The sequence below is a fragment of the Myotis brandtii genome, unplaced genomic scaffold, assembly GCF_000412655.1.
Source record: "Myotis brandtii unplaced genomic scaffold, ASM41265v1 scaffold17, whole genome shotgun sequence".
NCBI classification, from domain to species: Eukaryota; Metazoa; Chordata; class Mammalia; order Chiroptera; family Vespertilionidae; genus Myotis; species Myotis brandtii.
In genome coordinates this window covers 796,968-817,081 of record NW_005356259.1, presented here as the reverse complement: position 1 = coordinate 817,081, position 20,114 = coordinate 796,968, and the positions used below count along the sequence as shown (strand labels likewise).

Genomic DNA, 20,114 nt, shown 5'->3' with positions numbered 1-20,114 from the left:
TCCCTTTCTTGTTTAACTTTTCTGAATTTCAGTCTGTTAATCCATAGAATTAAGACGATAGTACTTCCCTCACAGAAATCAGATCTGATAATGTTAAATTGGTTTGTTGCTTGTTACTGCTATTGCTGCTGATGTAATTAAGGGCGTTGGCAGGAGGTCCTTGTTCCAGACTATAATAAGATAGAAGTGTATAAAAAACTTTTGCTACAAGTCATTTTAAGCTTGCAAAATGGAGAAGGAAGTGGCTGGGGATATGATGTATGGGAAAGCCAGGAGGGTTTTTCAAGGAATTATTTTCTAATCTGTGACCCAAGTTCTGATTTTTAGCCAGCTTCTAGAGCTGCCTGGGAAATGGCCACATTCAGTTCTAACAAGATCAAATCAGGGAAAAATGCATTTACTGTTTTGGAACAAATTAAGCAAAACACAGGGTGATAGGCATCATGTTGATCCCCTCTCTCATCCGAAACAAGAACTAACCCCCATACATTTCAGAGACTTTAAGAAAAAAATGTACAGAAAAGAGTTCTTTTTTAAAACAAAACAAAAATCACGAGTAAAATGGTAAGGGTTTGTTTCTTCCTGGCCTGCTTTTCTTTCTCACGCATATCTCTCTGGCATTAAGCAGAGTAACAGACAATGTGTGGACAAATTGCAATGTAGATATCAAGGGAACTGGAATGAACTCTCCCCCACGAGGTGGCCCAGAGGCTCCCACTTCGCAGCATGTTGGGTCCTTTCCATAGAACCACTGAGCATTCTGTTTAATCACTGGGGCTCTCGAGATGAGTTTGCAGCTATTCTGGGCCTGTTGTCCCAGTATAGTGTCTAAGAGAGCCCTTGGTGGTCCTTGTAGCCACTCTAATGGTGAGAGAAAAGAGGTTGCTTTCAAGAGCCTGAGGGCTTGGCATCTGTCAGGCTTACACATGAATGATTTTAGTATCCAGAGAATCACATCAGGAGCTAATTAAAGCCAATCCTAAATTATTTATCTGGGTCAGATTTTTGTTCACTCTTATTCAACATCTTAATGAATCTTAAATGTTTGCTCTGTGGCTTTTTGATTCCCTAGTCATTGTTAATTTTTGTTTTGGATCTGACCTTGTTATAAGAGAGCCACAAAATTTACCCAGATCATTGCTATCACTAAGTGTATTCAACTGAAAAACTATGTAGCACTGGTGAGACCATCTAGTAGTGATATGAATGTATATTTAGAGATGACAGAAATAAGGACTTTGAGCCATTATCATTTAAAAAAAATACAAAAGAAAAATATACACATAATGTTTAAAGATTAAGGTGCCCATACAAAGCAGTGGCTCTCAAACTTTTGTTTAGTAGGGTTACCACAGTAGGTACTTGGTACAGCCTTTCACAATCTGGTTTTTTAAAAAGCTCCACTGGTGATTCTGATAGGCTCCATTCCACAAAAGTCATTTTAAAAAAATTCAAACTCTACTGGCACCAAGGTCATATGATGTTAGTTGCTTTTACTAACCTAATTACTCCGTTTAAGTTTTTTACTTATCAATATCGTTAACCTTGATCACAAGCATTTATTATTATTTATTTCAGAGAGGAAGGGAGAGGGAGAGATAGAAACATCAATGATGAGAATCATTAGTTGGCTGCCTCCTGCATGCCCCCTACTGGAGATTGAGCCCACAACCAGGGCATGTTTTTTAAAAAGCTCCACTGGTGATTCTGATAGGCTCCATTCCACAAAAGTCATTTTAAAAAAATTCAAACTCTACTGGCACCAAGGTCATATGATGTTAGTTGCTTTTACTAACCTAATTACTCCGTTTAAGTTTTTTACTTATCAATATCGTTAACCTTGATCACAAGCATTTATTATTATTTATTTCAGAGAGGAAGGGAGAGGGAGAGATAGAAACATCAATGATGAGAATCATTAGTTGGCTGCCTCCTGCATGCCCCCTACTGGAGATTGAGCCCACAACCAGGGCATGTGCCCTTGATGGGAATTGAACCTAGGACCCTTCAGTCCGCGAAGGCCGACGCTCTATCTACTGAGCCAAAATGGCTAGGGCTACCCTGTTTATTTTAGTTATAAACCATAAGCTCAATTTATTTAAGCCCATACCTTTAACAAATTTAGACTATTTATAAACTCTTAGCTATGGTATTCTCTTGTTCACAAAGCAATTTCTCTTACATCCCTTATTAAGCTTTTATTTCTTTTATTAGTCTTTAATCCTCTAACTTAAAAAACCCACCCCAGACTTAGTAGAAAATAATTTAGAAAAACCCTTTAAATGACCACATGCATGTGTTTTCAAGTATACAAGTGTGTTAGGCTGGGTTTTGGGGTTGCCAGATCAAAATGCACCTCAAACAAGCTCAAGAAGAAAAGGGAATTTATGGACTCATGTAACTGGAAAGTCCAGAGATTCAGCTGCTTCAGCTTGATTCAGAGATTACATTAATCACTTTCCTTCATAACCTGAGCCTCCTTTTCTCTAATTGGAAATAGGCTTCCTCTATGTGGCTCAGAGAGTGGCCACCAGTAGCCTGAGATTCACAAATCCATAGCTAAACACCTTAATAAAAAGACCTCTTTCCTCATATCTGCCTGTCAATTCCAGGAAATACTTCATTTATTATCTCCCACTTGGGTCCCACCTCACTGACACGATGGTGCACCATGATTAACAGCACCATCTAGACCCCATGGAATGGGGTAGAATCCTCCAGAGAAAATGTAGCATTGTGCTAGAACAAGGGTTGGCAAACTTTCCTGTAAAGGGTCTGATAATAAATAAATTAGGCTTTATGGCTACTTAAAATCACTGCTTCATATTCTTGGTCTTCTCCTACCAAGTCTCCTTAGTACCACACTGAGGAAAAAGTAGAATTAAAATTGAGCAGAAAAGGATGGTAGGGACGAAGAAAAAGGGAATGAAGAAAAATGGGTGAGGGTAAATTGGAACATTATTTCAGAAAGTATTTAAGGACATATTTTTTATTACAAAATAACAAAACAGAAGGAGTTCTAGAGATGTGAAGCTAGAAAAACTATCCTTTACAAAAGTAAAAAATTCATTTCACTTAAATATGAGCAACAGGAAAAGACCATGGTCAAAGTTCATACAAAGTTTTGATAAGATAGAATAAGGAGCACAGTAACATTCTTTTAGACAGTGAAAGCACATGCTCACAAAGAGATGAAAACTGTAAAACCTATTATTTAAAATAAGCTAAAATGAAATAATAAAACCTATGAAAGAAGAACATAGAGAAACTCACAAATGAGGTGTTTGGAAAATAGAAATATTTGAAAATAAAGGTGACAAAACTACCTCAGACAAGAATTAGAAAATTTAAAAATCACTTCAGAAATGGTTACACCATATTGAATATAAGAGCAAATACATTTAATTTATTTTTTAAATGATTAAAAGGAGGAAACTTTTGAGAATAAAAAAAGAAACGAAGAGACAGGATTTGAGAGAAAATAGATTTAAAGGATATTTAAGGAAGATCAAACATATGTATAATAGGAGTTCCTGAAAAAGAGAACCAATCCATTGAATAGAGCAAATCCTAAAAACTATAAATCAAGAAAAACCTACCATAAAAATAGACCTCTAAACTACATCTTGAAAGGATACAGTGTATGTGAGGGAAAATGACTCAGAATAGACTACACTAAAACATTCTTGTAAAGTTATTGGAATTTAAAAATAAAATGTTTTTAATATTTTCATAAAAGGATCAAAAAACAGTTCTTAGAGAAAGCAAAATAAATTACCACGTATTTTTTATAGCAATGGTTTATGCTAGGAGAGAAAACATGAATCAAAGACTTTATCTAATCAAACTGACACACAGTTATAAAGGCTTTAGGCAAAATATTTTGAAGATGTGTGAATTCAGGAAATATTTGAAGATCTTTCCTGAGGAACCCTACTAAAGAACTATTTTCAGACAGCAAAATGATTGGAGAGATTGACATAAAGCCTAGTAGTAAGTATTAAACATCTGGAGAACTAGATCTAGATTGAAGATTATAAAGGTACTAGAGGCCCGGTGCACAAAATTTGTGCACTTGGAGGTGTGTCCCCTCAGCCTGGCCTGCGCCCTCTTGCAGTCTAGGAGCCCTTGGGGAATGTCAGACTGATGGCTTAGGCCTGCTCCCTGTGGGCCTAAGCCGGCAGTCGGACATCCTTAGCGCTGCCACCACTGGTGCACTCAGCAGCCGTGAACCTAGCTCAGGACTTCTGGCTGAGCAGCGTTCCTCCTGTGGGAGCACACTGGCCACCAAGGGGCAGCTCCTGCATTGAGCGTCTGCCTCCTGGTGGTCAGTATGCGTCATAGCAACGTTGTTCCACCGTTCGATTGGTTTGCATATTAGCCTTTTATGATATAGGAGGACATGTGTAAATATGGTGTGTGATGGCTGTGTTTTAATAGTGTAATAGAGTGCAACTATCAAAAACTGGGGGAAAACAGGATGAGTATATGAAAAATAGATTAAGTCTACCAGACCTGAGGCCCTGAACCTAACTGTCCCCTATACCTGGGCTCCTGAGCATTAAAGAGAAAAAACCAACATGATATAGAAAAATGTTAGTTACATGCAAACAAGTGGTTAGAATAAGATGGAACTTGGAGACATTGTAGAAAATAGGTCTACCTTTCATCTACCTTTCATCTAGCGCCAATAATCCACCTTTGTGTGGAAATTACCTAAAAATCGGTACAGCGGTCTGGTTGCCTTATAGGTATTACCTGGGAATAAAACAATATTATTTCAAATTAGATGCTGAAGGAGAAGGAAGGACGAGAGATAAGAGCTTACTAGATAAATTTAATATTGCTCATGGTAGAAACTAATAACAGTAAAAAATGAGAGCCCTGGTGCATAGGATGCCACTCCAACCATCTGAGCCACACTAGCCAGGCCAGGGTGGCAATGACTTATTGGTATTGTTCCTAATTTGGTCTGCCCAGAGCTAAAGCAACTTTCCTTGCATTGCCCTAGTGATGTGGGGATGGGTTTATTACTGATCACTGGTTCATCATCATTCTGAGGGTAGTCCTTTGGGAAGAGGGGTGCTTTATAGCAGGAGGATTTTTTTATTTGTTTACCATGTCTTGTCAGGCCTTAAAAAAATTAAAGGTCAGAGTCCCCAAGTTTGGTAAATGTCCAGGACAAAAGCAGCTGCAGTGATTGGTTCTCACTTCAGTCCCATTTTCACTTGGATTTTGACCTGGTAATTTCTTACTGTCCTGTTAGTTCAATACTTTTAAAATTTAATTTTTGTTTTCAGTAGGTAGGAACATGGTCAGAATTACCTAGCCTGCTTACGTATCTGAAAATAGAAATCTTCTCATAAAACTACATAGACATTTTTTTGTCAAAAGTTTGATATTGCTGGACTGCACAGAAGATTCCTGGAATTTCTTTAACCTTCTCACAGCACATGGTCAGATTTCTTAATTTTACTTCCTAAGTTTCCATTTCTCCATCTGTAAAAAATGCCATTTAAAATAGCCATCAATTCTGGGATCCTTATCAATGAATTCCATAGAACCTCTTGAGAGTTGAATTAAAATTATATTTATTTACGTTGCCTTATTTCAAAAACCGTTTAAGGCGATTAAAATCTTAAAATTCCCAAGAGCACCACTAGAAGCTCATTCAAATAGAGAGGGAAGAGCATTTGAAAGCATGAATTCGAATCTGCTCTGCAGTTACCTAGAGTTCTTTGTGGTCTGTGGAACAGCCCCTTTAAGTATTATGCAAATTGTTTTATTTGTAAATGAGAATTGATCTGTGAAGAGGGTACATAGCTTTAAGCAAATTCTCAGAGGTCTAAGACTGAAGGAAAGTTATGAACCACTGAACTACATACAAGGCAATCTTAGGCAAATAATTTGTCTTTCTACCTTAGTTTTCTAATCTATATTTTGAAGAAACAACCTTCATGAATTTATTGTAAGGATTTTTCAAAAAGATAATATGTGAACATACTTTGAAAGTTACCTATCTCTAAACACACTTAGTAAAATGTTCTGCCCTTCTGAAATACTTACTAAAATGTTCAGGATATATTATAGAGGGTATCAAAACGTGTTTATCTTAAGGACATTTTATTAACAAACATTTGACTGTCTATTCTGTGCTGAATTCAGGGGACACAGATGAATAAAACACCATCCTTTGCTGCCTTATATAGGACACAAACCCATGGGCTGTGAGTGCTGTTTTATAAATACACTCAGTACCTATGGAGGCCAGAGGAAGGGCATGTGGGGTGGGGATAGCAGAGTGAGCCTGCAGAATGCTTCTTGGAGGTGTCATCACAATGAGCTACCAAAGGCAGGCATTCTGGCTGAGGGGTCAGCATAAGCAAAGGCAGAGAAATGAGAAAATGGTACAGTGTGTCTGTGTGCATGTGTGTAGATGAGGCAGAGCAAGTCAGTGATGCTGGCACAGAAAATGAAGGACAAGACACGAGGCTCTCTGTGCTGCATGGGCCAGATCAGGGAGGTTTGTGTAGGTTAGGCTGGATTCTGAGCGTCAGCCAGTCGGCTAAGAGGAGGAGCACCAAATTCTTTAAGCAGGGCACTGAAATGACTAGATTTTGCTACAATACTCTGGTAGCAGAGTGGGAGGGAGAGGGGGCTGAGGATAGGAAATCTACTTACTTTAAATATTGCTTCACAAAGAGATTAGTGAGCCTGAAATGGGGGCTGGAGAGAAATAGGATATAACATTATTTAGTAGGTAAATCAATAGAACTGTGAAGTTGATTACATGTGTTGGGTAATGGAGAGGGAAGTCTCACCTCAGCGGGTGGTCAACCCCTTCTCCCCCCACCCCCCCCCAATGAGGCAGACAATCAGGAGGAATATGATGTTTGGATCTGTTGCATTTGAGTAGGTATCTGGATGGCAATGTATCGCAGACAGGTAGGGAAATTCAGAGGTCTGGGCTAGAGATCTGAATGGGTGGAGGCTAGTCCATAGGTGAGTGCCCCAGACCATGTGTATACAGAGCTACCTAGTATCCTCATTTAAATGTTTCAAGGGCACCTTAAATCTTAGTATAGGAATTGTGCTCTTTCTCTCCCCGCAAAGCTGGTCTCCTTCTAGTGTTCTCTCTTAGTAAGAGGCATTACCATTCATATACTAGTAGTTGCACAAAGTAAAATATAGGAGTCATCTTTGACACTTCTCCCTCTCATTCTCTAATTATTTGAACTGAAGGAATACCTTAAAAAGGCAAGTCTGGAAATATGCCATTATTGGAAGCACACAATCAAGTTTAACATTTCACTAATAGAGCTAAACTTTATTTCCATGTTTATGAAATGTTTATCTATGATGCTGAATACATATATTAGAATTGACTTAACATACAGCTTTGGAGAAAAACTGACATTCTCCACTGAATGGGTTAAAAAGGAATGTAAAACTACAAAATACTTGTTTAAGTGTTTAATTCTAAATTATGGCAAACAGAACAATAAATACCTTGCCATTTTTCCTTTTTCTAGTTTTCCAAATGATAAAATATTTTTTATAACAGTTTATTGCAATAAAGGAAATAAGGGATAATCACGAAAACCACTTTAACTATATAGTACAAATAAAGAGACTTAATATACAACACCTATCTTCTATTTAAAATACAAATATTTTATATTATGAATTGAGAGGGATTAACCGATGTCAGCTGCACATCTAATGACTTAAGGAAAGCCATACATGCCACTTGCTTTTGTCTGGAACAGTTAGGCTGATTTAAAGGGCAACACAGCAGAGTTCTATCTGGTACCTATGCTAACCATTGTTATTCAGAGTGGTGCTTATTGATGGAAATTCAGGGTTAATCAGTTCCAAATGAGTGAGAGTGAACAGAATTAATCATCCCACCCCGCAATCTATGGCCATATCCAAATGTACAGATTTTAGCATTCTCTGAAAGTCTTAAAATTCCTCTAGAATCTAGATACTCTGAAATTGATGATATTCACAGTACAAAAAAAATATTGCCTTTAGTTCAATTCCAGTGTTTAAACAAATTAAATCAAACTTACAGGTGGTATCAGTTATCTGTAATATAGTTCTTTTAATTCTTTATAAGCCCCTTAGAGCACATTTTGTGAAAAGATGCGTTCTTTTTAATACTACTAATCTTTACTTAGATACATTTAAAAATCATCTTAAAATTATTTTCTACCAGAAATTACAGGATGAAAACTTTTACTGAAAGTGAATAAAACTTATTATTCTCTTTAACAAGTGTTTAGAATCATCCTATATTTTTAATGTTATAAAAGATGTTTAATAAAGGTAACTCACCTCTCATTAGATTATTTTAAGAAAATACTAATAAAATACTTTCTCATGTAATTGTTCAGGAAGAAGATTTATGGCTTTTCAATTTTTAAAATTTCACATTTAATCAGATTCTTAAATGAGAAAAGAAAGGATGAGAAACAAACTCCATTATCAACTTAACCTCCTACCTTCCCTGAAGTCAACATTTCTCTTAAAATTGAAGGCACAGTCCTAAAGGGCCAGATAAACATTTCAGGTTTCTGGGCCATGTGGTCACTATTGCAACTACTCAATTTCTGCTGCTGTCTGGGAAGGCAGCCATAGACAAGATGTTATTTAACAACAACAACAACAAAGCAGTCCAAATGTGGCCTGTGGGCCTTAGTTGTCAACCTCTCGCTGCCTTAAAAGAGCAGACCTAAATATAAACAAATCATCTACAAAACAAAACAAAACAACCAAAACAAATGGTTGGTCTCTAGTCAGATGTGACGACTGACTCAGAGTCTGGCAGTTAATCACTCTAGAACAGTGGTTCTCAACCTTCCTAATGCTGCGACCCTTTAATACAGTTCCTCATGTTGTGGTGACCCCCAATTTCATTGTTACAAATTGAACATAATTAAAACATAGTGATTAATCACAAAAACAATATGTAATTATATATGTGTTTTCCGGTGGTCTTAGGCGACCCCTGTGAAAGGGTCGTTCGACCCCCAGTTTGAGAACCGCTGCTCTATAACATGTTGATGCTGAATACTTTGAATTTAGCCCATTTTCTTGTTTTGGTTAAGATTCTTCTATTTAAACGCATGTCATCATGCTTTTGACTGGGGATAATTCATCTTCATTTAAGAACTTGCTGGAATATTATTTATTTAGGAATTCAGTTTAAAATAAATGATGTCCATACAATTTAATATTCAATTTAATTTTTAAAAAACTTAATGAAAATATAACAGAATCAAAAAGTTTAAAATAAGTACACTCACTACCCATTCCAGTATTAAGTCATATCAACTATAGAATAGGAAAAATAAATTCAGATGTGTAATTACTTTAAAATACACTACTTCCACTTTTGTCAATATTTCACATTTATGTATATATTCTATAGAGGAAGCAGAAATCCTTTCTAAAAACATTATCTCCTTAAAATCTTGAGGTGCATATTATAGCCACAGGCAATATCTGACATATAAAACTGCAGTACAGGTCTTTCAAATTTGGCATTTCACTGGTACAATACAATGACCAATATATATAATCACTGTACAGTGCCTAGACATTCCAGTAAGAACCATTATTTTCTTTAATGTAGAATGATTAATATATATTCTACAAGGGGCAGTGAGGTGAGTAATTCTATAGGGTGTGTCCCGACATAATTTTAAAATTGTATAATAACACAAACAACTTTGTTAAGGCCATGTTTTATTTGCTGATTAATGGACAAAAGGCAATGTAATTTATCTTCAAGTATTTTCTTGAAAGTCTGTGCTCATAAAAATCATGAAAAGTTGGAAAGACTGTTAAATCACTGAAACATTAAATATATCGTACACAATCTTGTTTGTACAAAAATACAAGTTAAATATAAACATAAAGCAATCATGACAACTTTATGCAAATCTGTTTTATGTGATCTTTAGTTATATATAAAAGTTTCTCAGTTCTGTTGAGAAAAGATCAATACCAGATTAAATTACTATCTATTGGCAAAGGGCCCTAAAAAGCTTACTTTAGCATTAATCTTTTATGTGGTCAAGTGCATTGCCTAATTAAAATCACCTAAACACTGGGGAGAAAAAAGAAAGGGCAGTATGTCCATAAACCAACAAATAATTTGGCTGTAATGTATCATAAAACAAAGAAACCCCACACATCTGTACAATGAACATTATGTATCACACACTCACCCACACCGGTGTATAGGTGCGTGCATGTACACGCACACACAGAGGCAAGGACACACACCCAGTCATAAAACAAAGCCTAATGAGGTGCTACTTCCAGTTCAATATTCAGCTTTGCATTTTTTCTTACTTCATCAAATGAATAGCTTTTTGTCACCTTCCCATTCTTGAAGACAGTATGGAGAAGATCCTGCACAAATTTAACAATACTAAAGTTTAATGATTATACTCTCAAGCAAAATACTTAAGCCATGCTCATGAATTAGACTGACTAGTCAAATACAGAGATGTTGATGGTGTTCAATTATGAAATAATTTTATACACAAAGGATGCTGGTGGAGCAGTCAGACAGCAAGGCACTATCTAAAATGGCTATGTAGAAATATTTAACTTTTATGAAAAGGAATGATCTAAATATTACATTCTTAAAAAAGCTGACCTTGAAGGATAAACCAAAACACTTAGTTGCCCCATTTTTTTTTTTCAGGTGGAAGATGCATTGCCTAGAATGATGGCTGTTGATAATTACCACTGACAGTGCAACAAAGGAAACCTTCCCTTGTTCCTACCCAACAAGCTCAACACCAGGTTAATAAATGCATAAGCTTGGAGTTTAATAAAAACAAAAACAATTATTATTTCTTAGCTAATGCACAGTGACTTGATTTTTATTTTGTGTATATCCAAAAGTCACTTATACAAGTAACTATTTGATCCCAGCAAGGGTAGCAAAGATAGACTAAGAAATCAGTACTAAATTCCCTTTTGAGTCTGGGAAAGCCACTCCTGTCTCACTAAGGAATTATCTATCTCTAATTTCTCTTTTAAAAATCTGTAAGTAATCTACCATGCTTAACTTTTCCATCTATTCTTAAGATTGTGATACGTAACATTATCTAATATTTTCATCATTATGTTGTTTCAAATCACACTGCTCTAGTTGTATCTTCCATAAAGTTAAACAATCTATTAAGAAATGGTGGTTCTTCTTCTTAAATCAAAATGCTTAATTTTAAGTTAATTACTACCTTAAATATTCTAGAATATAATTCACATACTCTTAATCAATGCCTTTTAAAAAATAAGTTATGATGATGCCTTTAAAAAAATAAGTTATGACTGTCTACAGTAATTCAGCAAAGTCCTGGTAGCTATAAGAGTTAAGTGAAGGCTACTCAAAGGACAGTATTAACAGGCTATATAAAGGAATCTAATTCTAAAAGTTTGTTTAGAAACATATTTTTTTAATTAAAGGTAACAAAATGTTTTTTCATTCTGGCTCAAAATCATAAAAGTAACAAGCAGAGTATCAGATATGGTATGATGAATCTCAAGTACTAAATTAGTGTGCTTATATTTAATATAAACTTTTCTGTGCAAATATAAGTATTCATGAGTAGTTTCCCTAAAAAAATGAGTATGTTTTTAATCCAGTGGATTAAGAATTAGAAATTTTATAACTTTTGAGTTCACAAATTTAAATGTACTTTTGTATGTTAAAGATCATATGGACTCCTTTAGCATAAGCATACTACACATTTTTCCTATTTGGTTGACCTGAATCAAAAAAACTTGGTTAAGGCTAGGTTTCACCATTTATTCGTTATGTAATCTGAATCAAGTCATGTAGTTTTCACATTTTACACTACTAAGATAACATAATTTGCCTTTTTAGCCCATGGAGTTGCCCTGAGAATCAAATGAGACTAAAGAAAACCATCTAAATTGGATTCTATTATTTTTTAAAATGGGATTATCTTTAGCATTTTAGAATTTGGAAAAAATAAAAGCCCTTCTTTTTTCTGTTAAAATGACCAAAGTTTACTATAATATAAATAGCTATGAGAAGTGTAATAATAATATCCTTAAAGTATTCTTAATACGCCTCTTCAGAAAAAATTGACTGCTAATTGACAGTAAGAGTAAGATAAAAAACACAGCTTGTTGAAGCTCAGCAGTAACTACCCTGCTGGTCACTATTTGGAAACACTTTTACTTTTTAAATGTTACAAAATATTTCACCCAATATGTACAAGTCTCATATTTATGATCTAGCCACTTTTTGTTTTTCGTCTTATTTTGGTAGGATCAGTCAACTGTTGTTTATTTTACAATAAAACTACTTTGTCCTCCAAGAAAAAACTGTTCTGATAATTTAAAATTAAAATACAACATAAAAGCCTCCTTTCTTAATTAGGAGAGCCAAGCTACTACTGGTAAAAGGAAAACAGAAAAAAGGGGGGGGGGCAAAATAAATCCAATCAGCATAGATACATACATGACCATATTCCTCAAGGTCTCCTTTTCCTTCCTCAAGTGTAACAAAATTTCCTGCTGGTGTTTTATGTAAAGATAATCGACCTTTCTTGGACCTTTTGTTGGGATCAGCAACTGGGTCCTTGAAGACATTAACCTTGAATCCAAATTCAGAAAGAAAAAAGATTAATCGTCAGAAATGGTCATTCAATTCCTATTAAAAAATAACCCTACATACATAATTTGCAAATAAATTTTAAGGCAATTTTTAGGTATAATGAAACCAATCCACACCAGGCTTTTAGAAACATAATTCTAGCCTGTTTTGGAGGACAGAGTGAGTTCTTTGTTAGGAAAAAAGCAAAATCCAAATCTTGACTATTTTTTCTTACCAATGCAGAATACCTAATACTCCTTTTGTAGGAAATATCTGATGTTAACATGTGATCCTTAAGGTATCTCCTTTTATATCACACCTTATCTTTATACTGATCTAAGTATAGCACAGACATGCTATTGAAAAACAAATCTACGTCAACTCAATTATATAATATGTGGCTCCAGAACTAGGATTTTACTAAGTATGGCTTTCCTATTTCATAACCTTTACATTTTGTTACTTTTTACTCTATTATATTGTTACTGTCAGAAGCAAAAATGATCTAGAGAACCTCAAGAGCCGAATGTTTGTTTCAGGATCAGAAAGGTAGGAGGCAAAACCTAAGAAGCAGATGGGTCAATCCCATAACTCTCCAAAGAAAGATGGAGGTAAATAAAGCAGGGGACCTAACCAGGTGTTCTTAGGAGAGTATTCTCCACCCTCACCCTTTGACCCACAGACTCTCAAGAGCTATGAAGCCTAGGGCAGTGGCCGGCAAACTGTGGCTCGCGAGCCACAGTGCGGCCATGAAGTTTCAATCGCACTGTATGTGCGCGCCCGCATGTGGTATTTTGTGGAAGAGCCACACTCAAGGGGCCCCAGTTTGCCGACCACTGGTCTAGGGGGATTGTTGTTCAGTTGCCTAGCAGCCTGGGTTTCCCTATTCTAAGGCTACTAGAACATGATTCTGGTGTCACAACTCCAGTATCATACTCTACTTTCCTAAAATACTTTGATAGTGTTTACATGCTTATCGTTCATATACAGATGGCTAGGTTAGTTGATGTTCCAGATCAAATATGGTCAACTTTTTGATTCAAAGTTATATACAGAAGCAGTGGAAAATGACTGACCTGCATTATCTTTTAATCTCATCTTATTTTTTCTGGTCTTGTTATTATCTAATGTCTCTTTCCTTTTTTTTCAGCCAGAGTCAGTAATAACTGATAATATATTAAGACTTCAGGACCATTATTATCCTTTATTATTGCATTCAATAACTGCATTCTACCTAGATACATAAAGAAGGTACTAACACAGGAGTAAAAGTTAAAGGACATACCCCAAGGCCATTGGTTACAACATAACTACACTTAAAGGAACAATTCAAGAGATCTCTTGTTAATTTTTGTAGCAAAGCTCCACCAGAACCAAAGGCAATATTTTCAATACTCCATTTTTTTTGCTTCATGCCTTCTACAACCTAGAATATTAAAAAATAAAAACAAAAACTAAGTAAATTGGAAAAGAAATGAGGTAATTTTCCATGAGTCATGTTGATGAATAAAGCATCCTAAAGTTGTATTATAACATAGCGAATGATGAAATTAAGAGTAGGCCTATACAAAACTATATCCCACATTTTCTTTTAAAAGCCCCATCTACCCCAAAAAGGACAAACTGAGGGATAAGTGTGGAAGGAATGGATTTCATTCATAGTCCCTGAATTTGTGTTGTTGTCATCATTGTAACTGTGGTAAGGGTTGGGGAAATGAGAGAAAAAATTGGCTATACATGCTATTGAAAAGGTTACTTGAGAAAACTTATCTGTCTCCTGTAGTTGTTGCCCAGATACCAGTAGCACAAGCAATGGGACCTAGACATTTGCCCGAATTTCTACACTCTAGGAATGACTAATCACTCCTAATAAATCTCAATACGTTATCACATGTCATAATGCATATCATATCTAATGGGGCATTTAAATAAAGCAACAGATATTGGTGGTAAAACAATATAAAATACTCTCTCCTACATATCATTCAGACATTGGCAGAGTCATTTTACTCTGGCTAGAACTCCAGTGCCCTAAGCAAAATTATGAATAGACTAGGCCAGTGGTTCCCAAACTTATTTGGCCTACCGCCCCCTTTCCAGAAAAAATATTACTCAGCCCCTGGAAATTAATTTTTTTTAAATTTTAATAGCAGTTACTCATCGCCCCTAAATGCACCTGCGGCCATCACCGCCCCTCTGGATCGCTGCAGTGCCTACCAGGGGGCAGTAGCGCCCACTTTGGGAATCACTGGACTAGGCATTCATTTATCATTAGATCACTTTTGGCAGAATGATGATCTACAAGCCAGAGAGACCTGAATGAACATATAGTTCTGGCAGCTAAAGTAGTTTTTTCAAGTGACACATAATTTTAAAGTTATATTAATTTACTAAGCTACATTATTATTGTCATTTATATTTCTTTTTCCCAAGTAGGATTTATTTACCTAGCATGTCTATTTGTGATAGAAGGGTGCAAGTGCAATTTAATTTCATGAGATGAGTCAAAAGGAAGTATTGGAAAATCTGGTTCCATTTTACTGAAATAGAACTTTCAGAAACGATTAGAAAACCATAAGCAAAGTTAATAGTTTTATGTAAATCATTAATATAAATTCGCCACATTCCCCTCAAATAATAAGAGTCTTGATCTGACATCTATTATTTTCAACTCTGAATGATAAAAGTATATAAACTCTAAGGACCTTCAACTTTTAACAATCTCACATTTAAAAAGGCAGACTTTTTCCTTAAATCCCAACCATCAAATTCTACTGCTATATGTCAGGAATCACTATGAAAACATACACAATTTATTTTAAAATGATTCCTTAGGCTATACATAAACTCAGTCTCATGAATTACTATATCAGAACCCAACAGTATCCAAAGGTTCTGGATTCAGATTTTTCATTAAAATAACTGTGAACAAAGTATAACTAAAACAATAATAAAATCCTTATAAAATAATACAAAATTAAGACATATTCCAAAAGAGTGAATTTCAATATGGGAGAAATGCAACGAATAGAAAAGAAACAGATAGATGGAGGATAAGGTGGTTCAGTTAAAAACGCATCACCCTAGCCAGTGAGCAGTGGTTAGAGCACTGGCCAGAGCACCCAAAGGTCTTGAGTTCCATTCCAGATCAAGGCCATGTACCTGGGTTGCAGGTTCAATCCCTGGCATACGGGAGGCAACCAATCAATGTGTCTCTCACATTGATGTTTCTGTTTCTCTCTCCCTCTCCCTCCCTCCCTCCCACTCTCTAGAAAATCAATGGGAAAAATATCGAGTCAGGATTAACAAGAAAAAATAGAGAAAATTGTTTCAGACCTGTCACATGATTTTAGATATGCCTCAGAAGCGTAAGAATGAAGAAATTACAAAGAACAGTAATCACACAGTATCTGTATTTCTGGCTCAGTTACTTTAAGATATTCTTCCCATACAGCTGCACCAGAAGTTATAAAATTTAGAAAATTTGGAGTTAAAAATTTAAGTGAATCATTCTGTTAAGAGTACAGGAAATTACAGAATTAGGGAAAAAATACTACTTAAAAATATTTACACATACAGTCAAGCAGAAGGAAATCTGACTAGACATAAACTGACAAAATTTAACTGTTAGACACTACTCTTCATTTCCTATTTTATGCCCATGGTATTTAGATAAAAAATTAATGTGCTCCTATCATTAAGATTTATATCAATCCTCTGTTTAGTCTCTGGACCAAAGTTATGAGGGTCAAGGGAAATTTTCTAGAATGGAAGAGAAAAGGGTCCTAGGGAAAGAACAGTAGGATAGTTACAGTGAAAGAAGTGTTTCAACTATGTGGGACTTCATTTGCAAAGAAATCTTCTTACCAATTTTGAGAATTTGGTATCATTTTAACATCATTAATGAACTACTCCAATAGAAAGGTCTCCATGATAATCAAGATAACTGAACAGCTAAATGAGATACAAACAGAGAAGACAATCTGTTTTGTCCAACACAGGAGAATTTTGCCTCTTTTGTAAATAAGCAGATTGATTTTGGTACACACAAACTAGGACATGCTTAACATTGTAAACTTCATGGGGAAGACTGATGGTGAGTAACCGTACAGAAAGTGAGGCTGATAGTCAATAAAAGCCAGTTGTTTGAAATTAAACAGATTTTTCATTTTGTCAAAATTAGGCATCTAATTTAGTACATATACAAAGCAAAACCACTAGATGGATTATTCTTTCTCTTTCTAAAAACTTTTTTTTTATATATATTTTATTGATTTTTTACAGAGAGGAAGGGAGAGAGATAGACAGTTAGAAACATCGATGAGAGAGAAACATCGATCAGCTGCCTCCTGCACATCTCCTACTGGGGATGTGCCCGCAACCCAGGTACATGCCCTTGACCAGAATCGAACCTGGGACCTTTCAGTCCGCAGGCCGACGCTCTATCCACTGAGCCAAACCGGTTTCGGCCTCTTTCTAAAAACTTATTTGACCCACCTCCAATATGAAGAAAGCAGCTGTCACCCTTTAGGTAAATCAACACATGAGTACATTCGCATTACACAAACTTCATTCTCTGATCATTCTGTTGAAAGTTTCACCAATGCAAAAGAGTATTTGTCTCAATATCTGACTCCTTGTTCATAGTTAAAAAGGGCAAAGAAAGAAAAGCCAAGAGCTTCAGTTTTTTAAAGGAAGTCAAAATAACAAGTTGGATTGAACAAACCAACTTAAAGAGCTAACTATCAGAATAAGGAAGGGCAGATATAAGCAGTGGGAAGAACACAATACAATGGGGTTTCTGAAACTGGTACAGAACCCTGTCCATGTTTCTTCATCTGAAAGGGGAATAAAGATATCTGCTAAACTACCTAAAATGCAGGAATTGGGTAATAGTTCTTAACTGATACCCAGATAAGAAACCTTTAATTCAGCTGAGCTAAGGAGACAACAGCAACTACATATGACAGCTGGGATTTCTATAATCCTCCTCCTCACTGCAAACTTTTCTTCCTTCTCTTTCACATGAAAGCTCCTAATGTCCCAACATCAAATGTCTTAGGGGAGTTTGGGGGAGTTTCCACTTTTCTTAGGCAAAGCAGTTTGGGAGAGTTGGTGGAAGAAACCTCATTTCTGTTATTCCAAGAAATCTATTTCAGATACCTCCTTTTGGAACATTAAATGCACATTACCACAGAAATACTGTTTTGTTATATTCAGTAGTTCTTACTTTTAAGTGAACCTTTGGAAAACTATAATTTGGGTACTGATCTCACTCTAACCACACACCAAACTCTTTCAAACAGAAAAATCTTTGATAACTTGTGTTAGACAAGTGGATGCCACTGGAGATTGATATACATTAAAATGTCAGTGGCTACAATGGCAGACAGTCCATATTATGAAATTGGTGATATCCTTAAGTTTTATGGAGTATATTTTATGAAATTATAGCTCTTTAGGAGCTTATTTGAGAATAAAAGAAGCAAAAGTTTTAATGTAATGCACTATGTTGCTAAATCTAACAAAAATAGTGTTAACAGTTGAGGCTTAATTTAGAAGAGCTAACAAACCATTTTATAATTTTGAAAAAGCACATATTAATACCATTTGTGTTTCACATTGTTAGAGTATGTGAAGCTCCATCCTATTAAAACTGGGACCTATATGAGCAGTGTCAAGACTTGTTTTAATACAAGAAACATTCCTTGACTGGCAATTTCTTGTTTCTTAATGATATTTTTCTTTCTTCTTTTTTGTTAATCTTCACCTGAGGATATTTTTTTCCATTGCTTTCAAAGAGTGAAAGGGAGAGATGGGGGAAGAGAGAAAGAAACATTGGCGTGAGAGAAACACATGAATTGGTTGCCTCCCACATGTGCCCCAAGCAGAGGCATGGTGTGAACCTGCAACCCAAGTACCTGCCCTTGACTGGGAATAGAACCTGTGACCCATTAGTGCTTGAGGGCCGACACTCTAACCACTGCTGAGCATACCAGCCAGGGCAGTGATATTTCTTTAGGTTCATCATCCAGGGTGGCCATTGAGGACTAGGAATATAAATGAGGTTTCATTGGTACATTTATACCTTAACCAGTTAACTGCCATGACATTTTGAATTTAATTAAAAAAGGTCCGCCGCTTGTGTCTATAGACGCTGATGTCGTACAAATGGTTACTATTATTTATAAAATTTAAGCAATTAACAGAAAAGACATACAGTATATATTATTATAAACACTTATGAAAAGAATCACAATTGTGCTGAAATTATGTGTTTATCAAACTAATAAAAAGGAACTTAATTATTATTACCTTATTGGAACACTTAGTATAAACACATACCTCTTGTAAGGTATTAATATCTACTCCATCCCCTTGAATAACTCGAAGATAAGGTGGCAGCAACTTGTAGCCCTTTGAGTTCTCAGTAATAGGAAATTTCTTACCTAAAATATCCAAAACCTGTATAGAAAAATACCCAACAAAAAAATAACTAAAAGTGAAAATGAAAAACAAGTGTAAAAGCTTTCCAAAGTTAGTGACTTTGCTTTGCTAGACAATCTTGAGAATATAATCAACTTACTTAAAAAATTTTACAACACTATGCATAAACCTTCTAAAATTTAGTCTCAATTCCTTTTATGTTATAGACATAAAACATATTTTCTATCAAGTCATTTTATACAGTAAAGTGGCTCAAACCATAAGATTTTCCTTCTCTCAAATTATATAGATTCAGGAAAAGAACCTACCCCAAACATCTTATCATTAGGAGCTTAAAACAGTAAATACAATAATAGTTTTAAAAGGTATATAAAACACCACTTATCATGATTATACTTTTGATTTTCATTTATTCTGCTTGTGCCCAATAGTTTTGATTTAATTTTGACAAAACAAATATAAATCTATTTGAATTACAAAGTTCAGAGAAATATGATATGCAGGCAAAGCTGGAAATGAAACTCATATAACCCAGTTTCCCTGAAGTTCCCCTCACTTAAAGATGACACCCATTTTTTAAGCCAAATTGCATAATATGTGAATCATACCACTCATTCATTAACTACTAAAAGTTTTATAGCAGCTAAAATACCTAAACATTGATTTAACTTTGAAAGTTTGGCCAGAGATTCAAAAGACCTATCAGAAAGCTTGGCCAGAGATTCAAAAGACCTATCAGAGAATTTTTCTCTGCAACAATCATTCCCTTTTCCCAAATAAACTGATTTAAGATTCTAACAATGCATAGATTCCATATTGATGAGTTAGGTTATTTTTAAAACTACGTCTACACATTTTTTTATTAGGTAACAGGTAAAACATGAAACCTGTTAAGTTTGCTAAAACCAGATCTGTAAATATTTCAGGCTAAGATAAGACTTTAAGATTGGCCCATTATTAATAGGATAGGAAAAGACTTCCTTGATTCTATATCCCCCTTTCTTAAGGGGTATTTTAT

At 35.3% G+C, this 20,114-nt stretch overlaps 1 protein-coding gene across 1 annotated transcript in view; it reads right to left on the bottom strand.

Moving 5' to 3' along the window:
- Positions 1–9,229: 9,229 nt before the first annotated feature.
- NAMPT (nicotinamide phosphoribosyltransferase) overlaps positions 9,230–20,114 on the bottom strand; it is a 32,863-nt gene continuing 21,978 nt past the window's right edge. Inside the window, exons 8-11 of the mRNA XM_014537028.1 lie at positions 18,995–19,114; positions 13,935–14,075; positions 12,515–12,649; positions 9,230–10,425 (exon numbers count right to left, since the gene is read on the bottom strand). Of these exons, the coding sequence (XP_014392514.1) occupies positions 10,315–10,425; positions 12,515–12,649; positions 13,935–14,075; positions 18,995–19,114 (507 nt within the window). The 3' untranslated portion in view covers positions 9,230–10,314. The remainder of the gene's footprint in view (positions 10,426–12,514; positions 12,650–13,934; positions 14,076–18,994; positions 19,115–20,114) is intronic.